Here is an 18,107-nt window from a genome sequence, read left to right on the forward strand (position 1 = left end):
CATCTGAGGGTTTGGATGTTTGGGTTTTATTTTGTTAGATGACATGGTTTTGAGGTCACAGTTGCTGGCTTAGTTGCAGAATGGGGCCAATAGCTTCACTTTGCCATGAACTGCACCCTTGACATTAGCCGGAGGGGGTGGCGGGCATCACTAGGGTATGTTTGCCTATAGCGGTTCTGGGAAAATCCACTCTCACTCCTGAAAAACAATCCAGAGGATACGCCAAAATTATCCATTAAAACAACAAAGCAGGGGCGCCTGGGTGGCTCAGTGGATTAAGCCGCTGCCTTCGGCTCAGGTCATGATCTCAGGGTCCTGGGATCGAGCCCCGCATTGGGCTCTCTGCTCCGCAGGGAGCCTGCTTCCTCCTCTCTCTCTACCTGCCTCTCTGTCTACTTGTGATCTCTCTCTCTCTGTCAAATAAATAAATAAAATCTTTAAAAAAAAACAAAAACAACAAAGCAAACTGCAAATCCAGTACTTTAAAATTGGCTCCTATTTAACTGTTGCACCAGAGGACCTTGCTGTTTCAGTTACAGGATTTGAATTCTTCAGCCTTGGTGTTATACACAAATGCTCTCCCCCGCCCCCGCAGCCCCCATACCACACAACAACGTGAATAGTTGATATGTAGTAGAGAGCAAAAGTGGGGACTTCGTATGAGGGTCTTATAAAATGAGGGAGATAAAAACAGTGACGTGGTTCAGCACCCTCTGGTTTAGGCAACGACATGCAGGTTTTAGAAGGGGTCTTGTGCCCCATCTGGGGTGTGGCCCAAAGCTTGGGAAGTGCTGCATTTCATCCCAGATCAAAATGGAAATCCTGCCAACCCTGTGAAAAAGTTCTGCTTCAACTCAGATTGTCAGAAGTTATTTTTGAGGGTGATGAGATTATTTCAAATACTAGCCAGTGTTTCACTGTTGGGGGATGACGAGCAAACATCTAGAGAAGAGCCAGAGTAGGAAACCAAGGGCGGCTTCGGCAGTGAGGGGCATGTCGGAGCTGACATTAGCCAGGACAGGGGCTGTCTCTGCAGAACCTTCAGCTATGGGGTCCTTCTCTGGAGGAAGGCATTTGATGGACATACTTGGAATTCCTGGGGATTACTGAAAACCAGAGCAGGCCTGCACGCCTGACATCTGGGAATCTGAGCATGACGCCTTAACCATGTCACTGATGGCTGAGATGGGCTAATTAATTTAACAATTAAGATAGTACGGGAGTTGCTGTGCCAGACTCCTTTTTCTCAGTAAGGTGTGTGTGGCGCCCACAGGATAACCTGGGCTGAGGTCATAGGGCGCCCCCACCAAGAATGAAGCTTACCCAGATGTAGTAGGCAACTGCTCTAAAGCCAGGACTGCAGCTGCATTCCTGACAGACCGTCTTAACCTCCATGGAGACTAGATACAGTGACCCATGGGGGAGCACAATGTTCTGTACAGTGTTTCCTATACGTTCAGCTTCCCCCCATGAAAGACGTTTTATATGAAATGCTTGTGATGGCAGAGACATTTCACCAAACGTGAATAATTACATTGTGGTAGTAGGAATATGGGTGATATTTCCTTGCTTTTGAAGCTCCCATGCATTTCAAAGTTTTCTACAATTGACCAGAATGATCAAAAAGAAGTTTAAAAAAAAAAAAGTTTTTAGAAGCAATAACAGGCCAGGAGTCTCCAAACTCTTTTGATCGTGCACTCTCTTAAGAAATTTTTTTGAACTTGCAACTCCCTATCTTTGCATATATTAGTTTATAAATGGTACACATGTTCTATCACTGGCTCGTAATCTCAGAACTCAGGGTACCCTTAGGGTGAAATTCAGCTTTTTCATTAGAAGTTGTGGTTCCATATTTCAGATTACCACCTTGATCATCTCTAATTATTTTTTTGGTCTAGTTTCGTGGCAGATCTGATTAGATCATCATTATTTCTTTACCCCACAAAGTGGCTGACAGAGAATTAAAAGTTCTCATGTGCTTTCATGCATATTATTGTCCTCAGACTGCAATTTCTTTGCAGGAAACTTGATAAGCCATGCATCTTTCTGTGAAGCTTGCTTAAAAGTAGATAATAGATAAATCTGTTTAACTGGGTGCTTGTAAAGAGCGATAATTTGAACTCCCCCGAAAGCAACAGGATGAATGAGCCACCCTCCTGCCCTCCGCCCTCCTGGCGGAACCCTTTCCCACCCGTCGGGCTGCTGGTGCTTATAGTGGGATTCCAGTGTCAGTCTGTCCGCGAAGGTCTAGGGAAACATTGCATCTTTTTTACTGATTTAATCAAATATGTGTGCCTGTGATATACATACACATACAGATGCATATTTATACAGGGAGAATTTTTGTGTTTTCAGTGGATAATCTGGGGCGCCCCCTGGGGCGGGCATACTCACATTATAGAATACTAGAAATGACACCAAGAAAGATACTCTACATAGGGGACTTTATGAAAAATGGGCCACAGTTATGGCCTTTCTTTTAAATCTTTGACTCTATAATCACAAAGTTTGTTCGGTGTACCTGCAAATTAATCTGTATTATTAGCCTGAGTAAGGAATGGAACAGCCAACTCTATATGGAGTTTGTATTGGGACAAGTTGTGGCTAGGCTGAGGCTGGGGAAAAGATAGCCTTCGAGGAGGGAAGTCCTGCCTTGAGGACAGACAGCTGATTACAATTTACTGGTGGTCTCAACTCTTCAAGACGCCTTTAGCATCTCATATTTGAAAGAGATTGCTCAGTCTGCCTTTTGCCTGACAGAAATCCAACTCAGTCAACATTTAGTGAGCACCTAATATGAATCAAAAAGGATGTTGGGGGGCGCCTGGGTGGCTCAGTGGGTTAAGCCGCTGCCTTCGGCTCGGGTCATGATCTCAGGGTCCTGGGATCGAGTCCCGCATCGGGCTCTCTGCTCAGCGGAGAGCCTACTTCCCTTCCTCTCTCTCTGCCTGCCTCTCTTGTGATTTCTCTCTGTCAAATAAATAAATAAAATCTTTAAAAAAAAAAAAAAAAAAAAAAAGGATGTTGGGCGTTGAGGATACAAACAGTCCTTGCCATTCGGGGCCTAGCTGGGGAGAAACAGAGAAACAGAATCGCCATACAATGTGTTAATTCTGCGGCAGAGAGAGAGACTGACAGTTGGATAAGAACACTGAGGTAAGAATATTTAGTTTAGTCAGGCTGCCCATGGAAAGTTTCTTAAGGAGATTATACCTGGACGACAGGTAAAAGTTGGTGGCCAGAATTTGGCATCCCCAGGAGATGCTACCTAGCCTCTACCGGGATATCTCCAAATTCTGTAAGTGAGGTTTGGGGGGACAGGGGCAGAAAGGGGAGCTCAGGATTTTATCAGTGTATGGAACTAGAATCTCCACCCTTCTGACCTTTGATCCTAGTCTGCTCTCTGGAAAACGGAATAAATCTGCTCCCTCTTTTATTTGGCAGCCTTAAAAACAATTGAAAATGGTCATCATAGGCTCCTTCTCTTTTACCTGAAAAATGTTGAGATTATATAGTTATTTCTACAATCCCCTTGACTTTAAAAATTTGGTGACTATTTGTCTTCATCCTCTTCATCATCTATGGCACAGATCCCAATTTATTCTTGTCTTTCTGGATGTGACGTGGTTTCCAGACACCCAACTCTCCTGGTTGCCCTCTACTGAGGGTGAGTTAGCCACACCTTCCTACATACACCTGGGTGTAGTGTGTATGTAGGGTGCTGGCACTCTGTTGGAGTGGCCCAGGAGATGGGAGCCTCTTCTGTGGCATTATGGTATTCTGTATACTTGTGCTCCCTTAAAAGCGCCTGGTTGTTTTTTCAAAGTGCTTCTGTTACACTGACTTTCAAAAAAAAAAACTTAAAAAGAAACTTTTATGTATGTTCCCTCTCGAATTGTACTGTTTTTCTTCTTGGCCCAGTTCATCATCCTATCAAGGTAAATTTATATTGGTTCAACATTGTAGCTATTTGAAATATTGGCCCAGTCAGGCAGGCCCTGTGGTGCTTCATGGAAGTTCTCCTCTGATGATGCAGGGCCATCGGACTGCACGGTCACTGTGTTGCCTAGGGATCATCTAAGGACCACATCCTCTAGTCCACTTTCATAACCTCTTCTTCTATAGATACCGTGTCAGGCTCTGCAAAGCCATGCTGTGCTCCATGTTCGTAATATACCTCAAGTCCACCAACACAGAAACTATAACAAGAAAGTTGAGATCTATTTGAGATCCCTTTTTGTGGGTTGCTCCTAGGGATCACTGTAGCATTCTTTAAACGTGCTCCAGTTCCTTTGAGAAGGAAATGCAGAAAAAGTTCTATAAAGTAAACCAAAGCCAACACAAAATATTAATTTAATAGTCTCTTCCAGACTTTTGCCAAATTGATTTCAGCATCATTGTGTGTTTGGGTGGGGAGGGGTTCTACTACCAACTTCCTTCTTAAATACAAAACAACAATGATTAATCACACAGCTTTCTTATTCTGGCAAGTCACCTGTTTGGAGTAAATTATCAAAGGTGGGAATTTTCAGATCCCTCTGTAATGACTGTGAGCCTGAAGTCAGGTTACATTATCAAGATACAAATGGTGTATACTTCTTATTTCTGGCGAGGATGCTGCGGATTCAGGAGAGGGAGGCAGATGTAATCTCCAGAATGAGGTATTTAGCTTACACAGGAGGAAAAACACTGGCATTCAAGCTCTGATAAGTACTAGAATGAGTGGACAATATATGTTGTAGGAGCTCTTCAACAAAGGGGAGATCTTTTCAAAACAGATTAGATTCCCACAGGTCTCAAACTCATTAAGAGCCAAAGATACGGACAAAATAACCACTGAGGATCCAATCGAGACTTCTTCAAGGTCAGTCATGATTATACCTAAGGTCCCTGTTTTATCATAATGTTAATGAAGAAAAGAACATGAAATTGTTCATAAAAATTATTCAATTACACAGATTATCTACCGGAATAAAAATTAGGTAACTAAACATTGGAACTCATCAATTACGGCATGTTGCAATATGCTTTTACGTGATTTTGCCAAAAATGAGACAATTGAGTAGATTTCTTTATTGCCAAATCCTTCTGCTTTTCCCAGAAGTTCTTGTGATATTCCCAAAGATCTATATATAGCTAAATAAATAAATAGTTTAACTCTTTAGACAAATTTTATATATATGTCTAAAGCAAAAAGAAATGTCATGATACAGATAGACCTTTAAAATAACCTATATTAGAATTCACTATCTTGACATTTTATAAATTGATTTTATAAACAAAAAGAACTTTCAGAAAAGAAAGTACTAGACTAGACAAGAAGAATAAATGGCTCTGATATTTGGGTGAATTCTAGTTTCACAGTGGTAACCTGCATCAGTATATAAACCCATTATAGCTCAAATAACTCCTCCCATGCAACAAGACTGTCTCTTTAGCGGCAGTATGTCTTTCCCTATCACCTAACACTTGTAGGTCAGTGGAGAATATTTAGCTTTCACTTTTCTCATCCTAATAAAAATAATGACATCATAAAACAGAAAGATGCTCATCTTGCAGTTGACAGCCCATGTATTTCAGAACATCTCAGCACAATGAAATGCCCAGGATCCTGCCTTCCCACTTGGCCCTTAATGTACATAATGTGTGTGCAAATAATTTCTCCACAGTATGTGATGCTGTTAATAGCATTTTACCCACAGTAGAGGTTCCTTTGCAGTTGGAGTCAGTCCTCTCAAATTCTGCTGCTGCTTCATCTTGTCCATTTATGTCATGCTCTAAATCTCTTGTTGTCATTTCGACAGTCTTCACAGCATCTTCCCCAGAAGTAGTTTGCATCTCAAGAAACCACTTTGCTCCTCCGTAAGGAGCAATTCCTCATCCATTCAAGTCTTATCACGAGATCACAGCCGTTCAGCCATTTCTTGAGGCCCCACTTCTAATTCTAGTTCTCTTGCTGTTTCTCCCACATCTGTGCTTACTTGTCCCCTGGAGCCTTGGACCCTCAAAGTCATCCACAAGGGTTAGAATCAACTTTTGTCCAAACTCCTGTGAATGCTGTTCTTTTGACCTCTTCCCACGAGTCATGAATGTTATTAATGGCACCTAGAATGGTGAATCCTTTCCAGAAAGTTCTCAATGTATTTTGTCCAGATCCATCAGCGAAATCACTATTGGTGGCAGCTGTAGCTCCACAAAACGTCTTTGTTAAATAATAAGACTTGAAAGTTGCAGGTACTTCTTGATCCATGGGCTCACGGTGGATGTTGTGTTGGTAGGCATGAAAACAACATTAATCTCATCATATGTCTCCATCAGAGCTCTTGGATGAGTAGGCAGACTGTCAGTGGGCAGTGATACTTTGAAGGAAATATTTTTTCTGAGCAGTGGGTCTCAACAGGAGACTTAGAATATTTTGAAAAACCATGTTGTAAGTGGATGTGCTGTCATCCAGGCTTTGTTGTTCCATTTATGGAGCATAGGCAGAGTAGGTTTAGCATAATTCTTAACGGCCATAGGATTTTCAGAATGGTCCATGAACACTGGCTTCAACTTCAAGTCACCAGCCACATTATCCCCTAGCAAGAGAGCCAGCCTGTCCTTGAGAATTTGAAGCCAGGCATTGACTTCTCTTTAGCTTTGAGAATCCTAGGTGCCATCTTCTTCCAAGAGAAGGCTGTTTTGTCTTTATTGAAAATCTGTTGTTTAGTGTGGCCACCTTCATGAGTTATGTGGGCTAGGTCTTCTGGATAATTTGCTGCAGCTTCTCCATCAGTATCTGCTGCTTCACCTTATACTTTTTTGTTATGTAAATGGTTTCTTTCCTTAAACCTCTTGAACGAACCTCTGCTAACTTCCAACTTTTCTTCTGCAGCTTCCTTACTTCTCTTGGGCTTCCTAGAATTGAAGAGAGTTAGGGCCTTGCTCTGGATTAGGCTTTGGCTTAAGGGAGTGTTGTTGCTGGTTTGACCTTCTGTTCAGACCACTCAGACTTTCTCCGTATCAGCGAAAAGGTTGTTTTGCTTTCTTATCACTCATGTGTTCACTGGAGTAGCATTTTTAATTTCCTTCAAGAACTCTTCCTTTGCTTTTGCAACTTGGCTAACTGTTTGGTGCAAGAGAGCTAGCTTTTGGCCTGTTTCGGCTTTCAACATATCTTCCTCATGAAGCTTAATCATTTCTAGCTTTTGATTTAAAGTGAGAAACGTATGGACTCTTCCTTTCACTTGAACACTAGAGGTCATTGCAGGGTTATTAATTAGCCTAATTTCCATGTTGTGTCTCAGGGAATAGGGAGGCCTGAGGAGAGGGAGAGAGGCAGGACAATGGCTGGTTGGCAGAGCAGTCAGAACACAGGTACGAAGTTCTCCATCTTACTTGGGTGTGGTCCGTGGTGCTCCAAAACAATGATAATAGTAACATCAGAGATCACTGACCACAAATCACCACAACAAATACAATAATCATGAAAAATTTGTGATGTTGTAAGAATTTCCAAAATGTGACACAGACCTGGAGTGAACAAATGCTGTGGGGAAAAATGGCACCAGTAGACTTGCTCAACACAGGGTTGCCACAAGCTCTCAGTCTGTAAAAACAAACAAACAAACAAAAAACATCTGGGAAGTTCAATAAAGCAAAGTGCAATAAATGAAATATGTCTGCACAAGGTCAATACCTTCTTCAACCCATGGTCGTCATCATCCTGATTACCAGCATCTTCAAATGATTTGGAGAAAAGGACAACACAGTGGGGTTTCCAACTTCGCAGGTGATAATAGAGAACCAAACAGAGGGGAATAGACCATAGGAAAAGGGAAGAAAGATGACAGGTGAGTTTTGATTTAGGCAAGCACAGAATAAAACATCAGGAGGGGCAGGGGAGGAACCAAAAAGTGGGAGGAGCCAGTGGAGAGGGCACCCTCAGAGCAGAGCCCAAGGCAGCTGCTACGCCAAGTCCCTTGGGTCAGTCTGTGCCTAAAGAATGCTGGTTTCAGTAAATCTTATCTGGCAGGGAAGTCTTGGGCTTTATTTTGAAGTGAGCCTTCCCACTTCCCACTACCTCTTATCCCTTCTTTCTGTTTCACTCCTTCTCTGATTTCCCTTATGGCTATGGCTCTAGAGTAGACAGTTGTTAGATTAGAAATATTGCCAATGTATCTCTCAAAGAGGTTGTTGTATCCTAATGCTCCAGTTAATTCTGGAGAGTGAGGGAGACAGGAGCCACTGGAGCCAAGAGGGGAACTGAGTGGGCCGGAGCTGAGATGGACCTAATTGAGTGGAAGAAGAAAGCAAAATGGAGTGATTGAAAGCTGAATGCCCTGTGGGCAACTCGTGTTCTATCTTTCATTCATTTGGTTCAGGCCCTACTTTTTGCCCTGAACAAATTCTTTCAGGTTTCTTTTCCAAATGGAGTTAAATAGCTGAATTAATTCCCCGGATTTTCTTTTCACAGTCTCTGTATGGGCAAACAAGTCTATGTCTGATATTATGAGATAAGCCAGAGAAAAACTTTTAGGTCTGGGGATGGTCATGAAGCTTTTCACGTCAGAGGGTGTACTTTGAAGGGCGGTGAAGATTTGAGCAGACTGGGAGAAAAAACAAGAACGTTTCAAGGCTATCACAGCAGGGAAAGAGGTTGGAGAGGGCGGGAGCCAACTCTCAGGGTCCACGAGTAACGGGCTGACTGGTTTCTGTAGCAGAACATGAGGTGAGGCTGGAAAGTGAGGTTTGTTTATTAACAGTAGGTAAGCTTCAAGTTTAAAAATGAAGGTTTTTAATTAAAAAAAAAAGTGCTCTTGCTGTGTGCCAGCCTTGTACCCTGAAAGAAGGTCAGGAAGAAGAACAGAAAAAAGGAAAGAAAATAAACTCCAGCAAATATTAGAAATACACAGATCAGACTATTGCAAGGATCTGGGCATTGCTGCTTGGGGATAATGGGAAGAGTGAGTCAAACAGAGAGAAAAGAGAGTAGAACCTGGGAAGTTTGTCTTAGGAATCAGGCTGATCTGCTGAATGGCCCCTTGAAAGTCTTATTCTTTGGGCTTCATAACAGGCAAGGGCCCTCAGCCTAATGATGTCAAGGTGGTGAGGGTAGAGGAGAGGAGGGGAGGGAAGAGGAAAGAATACAGAAACACCAGATTCAGAATGCTAAACATATTTCACATTTGGTAGATTCAGATTCCCAAGATGCCAGATCTCTAAGGCTCACTCTCTCAAATGAAGTAGCTCAGGTTTGCTCTGCTTCTCCTTCCTCACAAGGACTCTCAACACTCTGCAGTCCGCAGACTCCCACCTTCAGACCCCTTCGGGGTCCTTCCAGCAGCAAACAGACCCTGCATAGACTCAGTTTCCGGGAAACAAAATGAAAACTAAAATTGAAAGAAAAGACAGGTTCTTCCTTTCATGCTTGTTGTCTTAGTTTTATTCTCATCTCTCTTAGTTTACAGGCCAGGAAGTAGGTTAAAAAAAAAAACACTGTTATTTGGCCATTGTCAGTACATTTATCTGATAAAGGACTTATCTAACATATATTAAGAGCTCTTATAAATCCGTGAGCCAAAGATAATTAACCTCTTTTCAGAAAAGACGTGAAAAGACAGTTTACAAAAGTGAATACCAATGGCCAGTAAGTGTATAAAAATGTGCCCATCATGATTAGTAACCTAAAACCATACTGGTATATCACTTCATGCCCACCAGGATGACTACAGAGACTGATGATAATGGTGAGGGGAACCTTCATATATTCCCATTGGATGTAGAATTGCTGTTGGGAATGTCTAACGCGCACCGCCCATAGAACCATATGATCGCACTCCTAGGGAACTCTCAAGAGAAATGAAAACCCGTGGCCACAGAAAGACTTGAATGAGAACTTTCACATCAGCCATACTCATAATAGCCAAATACTGAGAACAACCCAAGTGGCCATCTGCCAGAGAATGGATACGTGAACTGTAGTCTGTCTACACAATGGGACAGTACCCAGCAGCAGCAAAGCATGGACTGCTCATACACATGATAACGTGGATGAATCTTAAATGTGGCACATTGGATACAAGAAGCCAGACCTGAAAGAGTACATACTGTATGACTTCATTAGTATGAAATCCAAGAGTAGGCAAAACTACATCCACAGTGATAGAAATCAGAGAGTGGTACCTGAGGCCTGCAGGGGGTGAGGATGGGCAGGAATTGACTGGAAAGGGGTACAACCAGCGCATTCCCTAGGCTGATGGAAATGTTCCTATTTTGTTTTTGGTAATGGCCACATGGATGGATAAAATGAGTCAAAACTCCTAGAACTGAGTGCTTAATTAAATATATGCATCATATCATATGTAAATCGTACTTCAACTTTTTTAAATGCAGGAAGGAAAAACATATATTTAGAGGCCTCATCTAGATAGGCTTATTCATCCCATAAATTATAAATCTATTATTTCTGTTATTCTTCTCTGTTTAACTCCTTCTTTAGTTAGAGAATGAAGTCCTTTTCAAAGATGGGATACAACAAAACCCTGTCTTACGTGTCAACCTGCTGGTTTCCAGATCCCCAAGGACTCCCCAGGATAAGTAGATAATAGGTTTTCCCACTGAGCTCCATGGGTTCCTTAGTTGACCTGAAAAGATGTGGGGCAATGAGATGGGAGCCTAGGACAATAAAGATGGTATTTTTACAATTCCCCCCATCTCTTCTTCCAAGATAGCAACTACCCTTTCCATGAAGAAAGGTCTTACTGTTAGACACAAATGGAGTTGTGTGCCCCAGATGGCAGCCTCTCACACCAAACCACTCGCCTTTCCCATCCTAGTCTGCACGGCCCCAGCGAGGGATGTTAAGTGTGCCATTTCCCAGCTGCCTCAAGCTGGTTTTCTTTCTCCCCCACTCCCTGTCCCCTGATTTCCCAGAATGGCAGTGCTGGTCAGCTGGGGAGGTCATGCCCCATGTCAGTGGTGTGGGGGAGACACCATAATACAAATTGCTGAGCAGGGGCTCTGGGATTTGTGCCTGGGCTGCCTAGGCCATCGTGCCACTGCTGGGGGGGTGAGGCTTTCATTTCCTCGTCTCAGACAAGAAGTGATAGTCCCTATGACGTGGCCATCCCAGGGCTACCGAGCAGGTTTGAGCATGCGACAGTGGACCTGTAAACATATCAGAGGAGTTATCTGACTCAAAGATTACGTGCCAGTGCTCTTTCAGCTCTGCTGAGGTCCTGTCAGGGAGTGCAGCTTTTGTAAAAACAGTGTAGAATTCAGTCTCTCTGGGCATTCACCTCTGTGAGGGTGGACCAGGGGTCACATGAGCGAGGGTGTAGGGCAGGAACCAGTTAGCAAGTTCACGAGAGACCAGTTTCCATTCATTACGTGCTTCCATCTTCAGTAGAATCATTATGCCTTTTGACAGCGTATAATCTGCTTGGGATTTCTAGACATCTGCAGTCTGGTGACACCTTGAGTCACCATGTCCAGGTGTCAGCCTTTGCAGAGAGCATCCTGCATGATTGAATAAGGGAACCACGAGGAGACCCTCGGGCTTGATGGACACCAGCTCTGAATGTGTAATCTCCGGCCATTCACAGGTCTCTCCGACCCTCAGTTTCTGTGTCTCGTAAAGAGCGAGGCTCCATATTTGCTTTCCGAGGTCCTCTCCAGTGATGCGATTTTTAGGGTGGCCCTTGTGGTATGGCGGACAAAGCCTTTGCAGTCAGAAGAACTGAGCTCTGTCCGCAGGCGTGTGCCTCACCAGCAGGGTGAGCTCTGGGCAGATTGCATCTGTCTGAGCCAAGACCAGCTTCCTTCTCGATAAGAGGCACCTGGAGATCTCCCCTCTACCTACCTGCCTCTCCAGGTCATGAGGGTGGGGTGGTGGAACAGGATGGCATATGCAAAAACTTGATTGACTGTAACTTAACCAGCATTTGCTGCGGTTTGTCAGCTGCGCTATAGACATAGAAACACGTGGAGAGTGAAGTGACAGGCGTGCCCTGGGGCTTCACTTGGATTCAGGAGTACGATACCCGCAAAGTGGGGAAGGATCCAAGGATGGGCTTGGCGACTAAGCTTTCAGTCTTGCAGTTTCTCATGGACCTGTGAGCCGGTCCTGACAGTCACTCCCTTACAGGTGACAGCAGAGCTGGATGCCTGGAATGAGGACCTGCTCCGGCAGATGAATGACTTCAACACGGAGGATCTGACGCTGGCCGAGCAGCGGCTGCAGCGCCACACGGAGCGGAAGCTAGCCATGAACAACATGACCTTCGAGGTCATCCAGCAAGGGCAAGATCTGCACCAGTACATCATGGAGGTCCAGGCCTCAGGTGGGTGAGCTCCCCCATCCTCCTGCTTGCAACAGGGAGACAATGAAAACAAGCAGGTTGGCCTGAATGCAGCCGGCACGGCCACTCTGCTCATCCGCTTTATTCCCCCAGACACGGGGACAGAGATGTTTGCCACTTTAAAGAAAACTGATGCATGAGAACTGGCATCACTTGTGTGAGATTGCCCAATTAGGCTCTGGTAGAGAAGAGGATAGGGCCAGGGTCTCCTGGTGCTGTGCAGAGAATGGGGAAAACAAACTTGCACAGACTCAGAAAAAACAGCCTCCAAAAGCAAACAAGGCAGGCTCCAGAAGCAGCCAACCCACGGTGTGAATTGTATTCAAACTTATAGATGTTTGCTCTTCAACCCCCTAGCCCCCTCACCTGTCTTCCACCCCCAGGGTGGCTCCTGGTCTCCAGGCCTCTCAGAAAGCCGCCCACCTTTTTTTTTTTTTTTTTTTTTTAATCACCGGTCTGTGTGTGTTAGAAGTGCTGATAAAAATTTATGGCAGGGTCATAGAATTTTATAACCTCTCAAGAAACCATGGCGGAGTCACCCAGATTTCACTTCTTTTCATGTTCAAGCTTTATGCACTGTCTCTCCAGCAAATGCACAAACCCTTCCTAGGACACCTAGTGCTCTCCACAATGGCCTTTGGTGTTAGAACCAGAGAGAACCATGGCAGTCCCATGGTCCAGCTAGTTCAGAGGACAAGAAGTCACTTACAGGAACACTTGCCAGTAGAGTGCTGGGACACAGTCTCTACGCCCCACCCTGCCATCAGCCTGTCCCCCAGCCCCGGGTCCTCCTTGGCTCTGGTTCTTCACCCTCCGGGAAGAGGCAGACGGGGGTTCAGGCCATCAGCTCTTAAAAACACAGTTGGCCATGTCCCTGTTGACTCTGAAGGATATTTAGAATCATGAGATTCCCAGCAGACGTTAGCCCCCAAACGGGACTATAGGGGACAGTGTTTGTTTTAAGGACCTGAAAGAATAAATAACAGCACTCAAAGAGACTTCTAACTCTAACTGGAGAAAAGAAAGTCTGGTAAATTCTGTTTGGCTGCTCAGCATCATCCTTCCGTGAATCTTTGTTTGTGTTGCGAACAGCTGCAGCTGCCCGGGCTTGTTTACACAGTATAGTCCAGGAAGGACCGTTCCCACTGCAGTGTCTCAGGGTTGGAGCGGTGGGGGCACTGGGAGCTCTTTTAAATATGGCAGTGCTAAGCCTGAAGCCCAGAGATTCTGATTTAACTACATCTGAATGGGAGTTGGGCATCAGCCCAAAAACCTCCTCAGGCGATCCACAGTGTAACCAGGGCTGAGAACCCCCGGCAAGTTTAAGGGTCCATAGAACCTGCTGTCTCAGAATCTCTTGGGATGGGGCCCAGCAGTCTGTGTTTCTGCCAAGCCCTCCAGGGGGTGCTGGCGCACCACAAATCTAGGATCTTCTCAAAGTGAGGGCCCCCAGACCAGCAGCACCAGCGTCGCTTAAGAGCCCATTAGAAAGGTAGAGGAATCCCAGCCCTCAACCCAGATCTACAAGTCTGAATCTGTGTGTTAACAAAATCTCCAGGGAAATCATGTGCCTGCGAAAGTTTGAGACACATGCTTGGCAATGGCTTATGCATCTTCAAGGTTTTATTAGGGAAGGAGGGGGAACCATGATCCTTTCTCTGCAGCTGAGAACCTTATTTGGACTCAGGGTTTCAAGATAGAGCTTACGCTCCTGAGGCTCATGATAGCTGGTGCCCAGCTAAGGCTAGGAACCCTGAGAGAATGTGCAGGACCTGGGAGAGAGGCTGGGACAGAGAAGCCTTGCAGGGGTGCTCAACCTTCGTCCCTTGGTATTGATGCATCTGGCAGGAGGGGAAGCTGGTCTGCTGGAAACTGCAGCACTTTGTACCCAGGTGCTGGTGTGACCCAGGCAAGCCCCTCTCTGTCCCAAGAGCCAGGTATCCATGGTAACGGAAAGCCGACCAGGAGCTGGCTGTCCCTCAAGACGGCCTGTGACTGTAGGTTAGCAGTGCTCGGCAGCCTCCTGCACCTTTCGGGCTGAATGGGTGAAAACACCTCCGGCAGATGAGCTGCCCACACCGAGTGTCCTGATCTAGAAATGGGCTTTGTCAAAAGAGACTTGATGGGCCTCTTGAGCCCTCTGTGCTGGGACTGGCTCTTCCCCTGCTCCTACTCCAGCTAGCCGGGGGTAGCTGTTCAGCTGGCATAGTCCAGGAGGCTTCGAAGGGAATGCATCTGGGGCTTTCAGGGATGCTCACTTCCTATCTGCTGCTGAATACTGGGTCCTGCTAAGGAGGCCTCTACCTTGTCTCTGGCTTGGAGGAAGGGAGAGCAGGCTTCTGCTGGAGCTGAGGGGTGGGGTGGAGGTTGGGGGTGGGCCCAGTGGGGCAGGGTCTTGTCCCTGGGGGGCTGAGGAATGTAGGACTTCAGAGACCCCCAACTGAGGCAGCAAATGTCTTAGTCATTGATGGTATGTGTCTAATAATCTATATTTGAATTCAAGGTAAAATAAACTGCTGTCTTCGAAAAAAGACAATTAACAAAATTAAGCTTTGGGTTGTTGTTTAGCCCTCTGTGATGAATTAATGAAGGGCTTATGCTTTGATTTGGTAGGATTAAATGGAAGTAGGAAGTGCCACACACTTATTTTTGGGTGTGCAATTTGTGACATTGAAGCAGGTCCCACTAAATCCCTCTGGTGTGCCAGCGGCTCTAACCAAAGCAAAGTCTTTGCTCAAGTCAGCACTAGCCTTAGGAACAGAAGGCGAAACAGAAACACTTGCTCCACTTGCTCATCATTCTCTCCAAGCTGTAGCATTTTCTGTTTCGGCCAGGTGGTGGAAGTGGGGAGGTGCTAGGTTTGGCTGGAAAGAGTCAAGTTGGAGAAGACACGCTGGCTGAAGTCAAGGTCCAGTTCCACCATCAGCTAGCCGCCTGCCTTTGGAAATTTTCTGTTCTTTCTCTTTAGACCTTTCTTCTTCTGTCTAGTGTGGGAGGTGGGCCTGGATTCCTACAGTCCCCTCCAGTTCGTGCTTCCCATGATGAGTCAGCCTACCCACCCCCAGTGGCTAGGCCGCAGGTCTCTCCAGTGCAGTCTGACCACGTGACTATTCCACGTGGCCTGAGGAATCAGACGAGCTGCCCATCTCGTGGATGTGCTGCTTTTGTGGTCTAATCAAAGCACCAAGCTTTCTTTATGCAAGGTTTTTAAATGAAAAATCTTTGGGATTTGTGGCAATGATACTTAAAGTTTTTACTGCGTTGGGAAGAACCCAGCCCTAGCATTTGAAAATAAGTAAAAAACAAATGAAGTTTGGTGGGAATCCTTCTTCTTGAGCATAGAGCTCAGAGTATGGCTGGGAGGGGAACAGTGCCTGGCGGGGGACCTGACCACACTCTCCCTATCCAGTCTTTCCAAGCCTCGCCTTCCCCTAGAAGACGGCAGTCATAAGAATACCCAGCTTCCAGGGTCATCATGGCAATGCAGGGCAATAATGCGTGAGCATGGTAAGGGCTCAAGAAAGCTTGGTAGCTAGTGATTTGTTACGATTGTGTTCTAGCTCGCACTGCCTTCCCCTGCAGCCATGTGTTCCTGTAGCTGCTCCAGCAGCGTGAGTACAGGACTCTTTCTTCCTTCTCTTTCCATTCCCAGCATCTGGCAGAGTGCTGATGTCTGGTACATTGCATGTTTTCAGTAAGAGTATTTGCTTAGTTAATGGAGTGAACATCAATGTGGGTGGAACAGATGTAGGAAAAAATAAGGGCCACAAATAATTTCACTTGCATCATAAAAGGAGAGAAAAGGCCTGTGTTTTTCCAAAATGGAAGCTACTCTGGAGTTCATGGGAATGTGGATCTGATGGGAGCTGAGTGGAGGGGAAGAGAATGTAGATATACAACAGGAGTTCTTGGTCTGGCTGCAGATTCAGAATCACATACAGAACTTTTGAGGCAGGCTGATATGAAGGCACAAAGAACACCTCCAGGTAGCATAGACAGGAATAGCTAGATCTTACCCTAGACCATAGCCACCACTCTCTCCTTGAGGGAGTTAAAGTGGTACCCTCAGCCTGGCAGCAGAGGAAAGTACAGTGACATTACTAGCTGTACTCTTGGGCCATCAACAAACACAGTGTCAACCATTCTGCTGACCGAGTATAGCATAAAGAATATCTCTGTCCCCGAGTTGCTGGCCATGGTACCACCTTACCCGGTGGCTTCCCATCTTGTTTGCATGTTGAATCACCCTTGGAACTTTAAGACTTCCTGGTACCTGGGTCCTGCCCACAGAGAGTCTCCTGTTACTGCTCTGGGGTATGGCTAAGGACATGGTGATTTTTAAAGTTCTGCAGATCTAATGTGAGCCAAGATTGAGAGCATTGGTCTAAGACCACCCAGACCATCACAGTTGCTAATGATGTACACTGAGCAAGTCCATAAATATCTCACAGTACAATTTTATATTTATATTTTTACAAGCCATTTTGCAGTTCTATTAGTAATCAATAACAAATATGTTGTAAAAAGTAGAAACATGGATGTTTTGAGCCTACTAAATGCCCAGCACTGTGTGTACCTAATCTCACTATGTCCTACAACACCCCAGAAACCATCGTTGGAATTGTCCTTACCCAAGCTCAGAGAAGATGTAGAACCCAGAGATTCACTGTTAATGGGGCAGAACATCAATTCAAACCTAAGTCTGTCCTTTCTCAGAGCTCGCAGGTGCTTTCCACCACAGCATATGACCTGAGCCCTTCCCTGCAGAGGCCAGGTGTTCACCAGAAGACCTTCTCTGTTGGGTGTTTTGAGCCAAGCACTGTATTGGTGCTGAGGATACAGAGATACAGAAGATGTGTGGCCCTGGCACCAAGGGAGCCTGCATTCCTGCGAGAACAGGAACAAGTTAATAAGGAACCACCCCGAACAGGAATATTCTGAGGGAACGAAGCATACAGAACATTGTGGAACACATCAGTACAGCTTGCCCTAAAGACACCGACACAGTATCTCCCTCTTTGATGGAAAGAGCACACACGTCTTGCTGCATTTCTGAGAGCCCCTAGGAAAACAGGACTGGGAATAGACGGAGAACAGTAATGTGAACACAAGCAAACTATTTACTGTGGATTGATGGGTATTTACTAGTTAATGCGATTTGACTGGGACTTGCGTCGACGTGTGTGGGCAGTGGGAGGGAGGAGTGAATTTCCATCCTCCTAGGTGCCATTTTGGGTTCCTCCCATTCCCTCCCTCCACAGCACGACGTGCAGTTGAGAGCAGAAGTGCAGTAGGCGTTGTCTTCCCCCATTTTATTTCCTGTGTTCATCCCCCATAAAACAGTACCACGGGAGGTAGATGCATGCGAAGGCCTGGAGTCTTGGGGCAGGCTGAGAGTCGGCTGGGGGTGGTGTCCTCTGCAAGTGCTGGCCCCTTTGACAAGCGTACTGGCTTAGAGAGCCCATTTACATGCGAGGTGGCAGAGGTGAGCCTTGGGCTTCCCAGAAAAAGACACTTTGCCCAAGCTCAGCATACTAAACACCAGAGATGCCTGCAGAATGAAAAGGATCTGGAGAAAACCTGCATTGTGGCTGAAAGCAGGGAAGAGCTTCTGCTCCCTCAGATGGAGCTTGAATTACATTTCCAGAAAGGCACTATGGGAGTCAAGGGTCATCTCACTGTGCTGGGCACTGCAGAGATAGAAATTTTTGTATTTCTTCTTATTTTTTATTTCAGTCAAGGAGATACTCTACCTTGTCCTCTTGG

At 45.5% G+C, this 18,107-nt stretch overlaps 1 protein-coding gene across 18 annotated transcripts in view; it reads left to right on the plus strand.

Annotated features, from left to right (window-relative positions):
* Positions 1-18,107, plus strand: part of KALRN (kalirin RhoGEF kinase) — a 672,007-nt gene that overhangs the window by 364,326 nt on the left and 289,574 nt on the right. For all 18 annotated transcript variants that reach the window (XM_046002937.1, XM_046002938.1, XM_046002933.1 and 15 more), the window contains exon 14: positions 12,128-12,323. In XM_046002937.1, coding sequence (XP_045858893.1) covers positions 12,128-12,323 — 196 coding nt within the window. The remainder of the gene's footprint in view (positions 1-12,127; positions 12,324-18,107) is intronic.

Source organism: Meles meles, chromosome 4 (genome assembly GCF_922984935.1).
Source record: "Meles meles chromosome 4, mMelMel3.1 paternal haplotype, whole genome shotgun sequence".
Classification (NCBI taxonomy): domain Eukaryota; kingdom Metazoa; phylum Chordata; class Mammalia; order Carnivora; family Mustelidae; genus Meles; species Meles meles.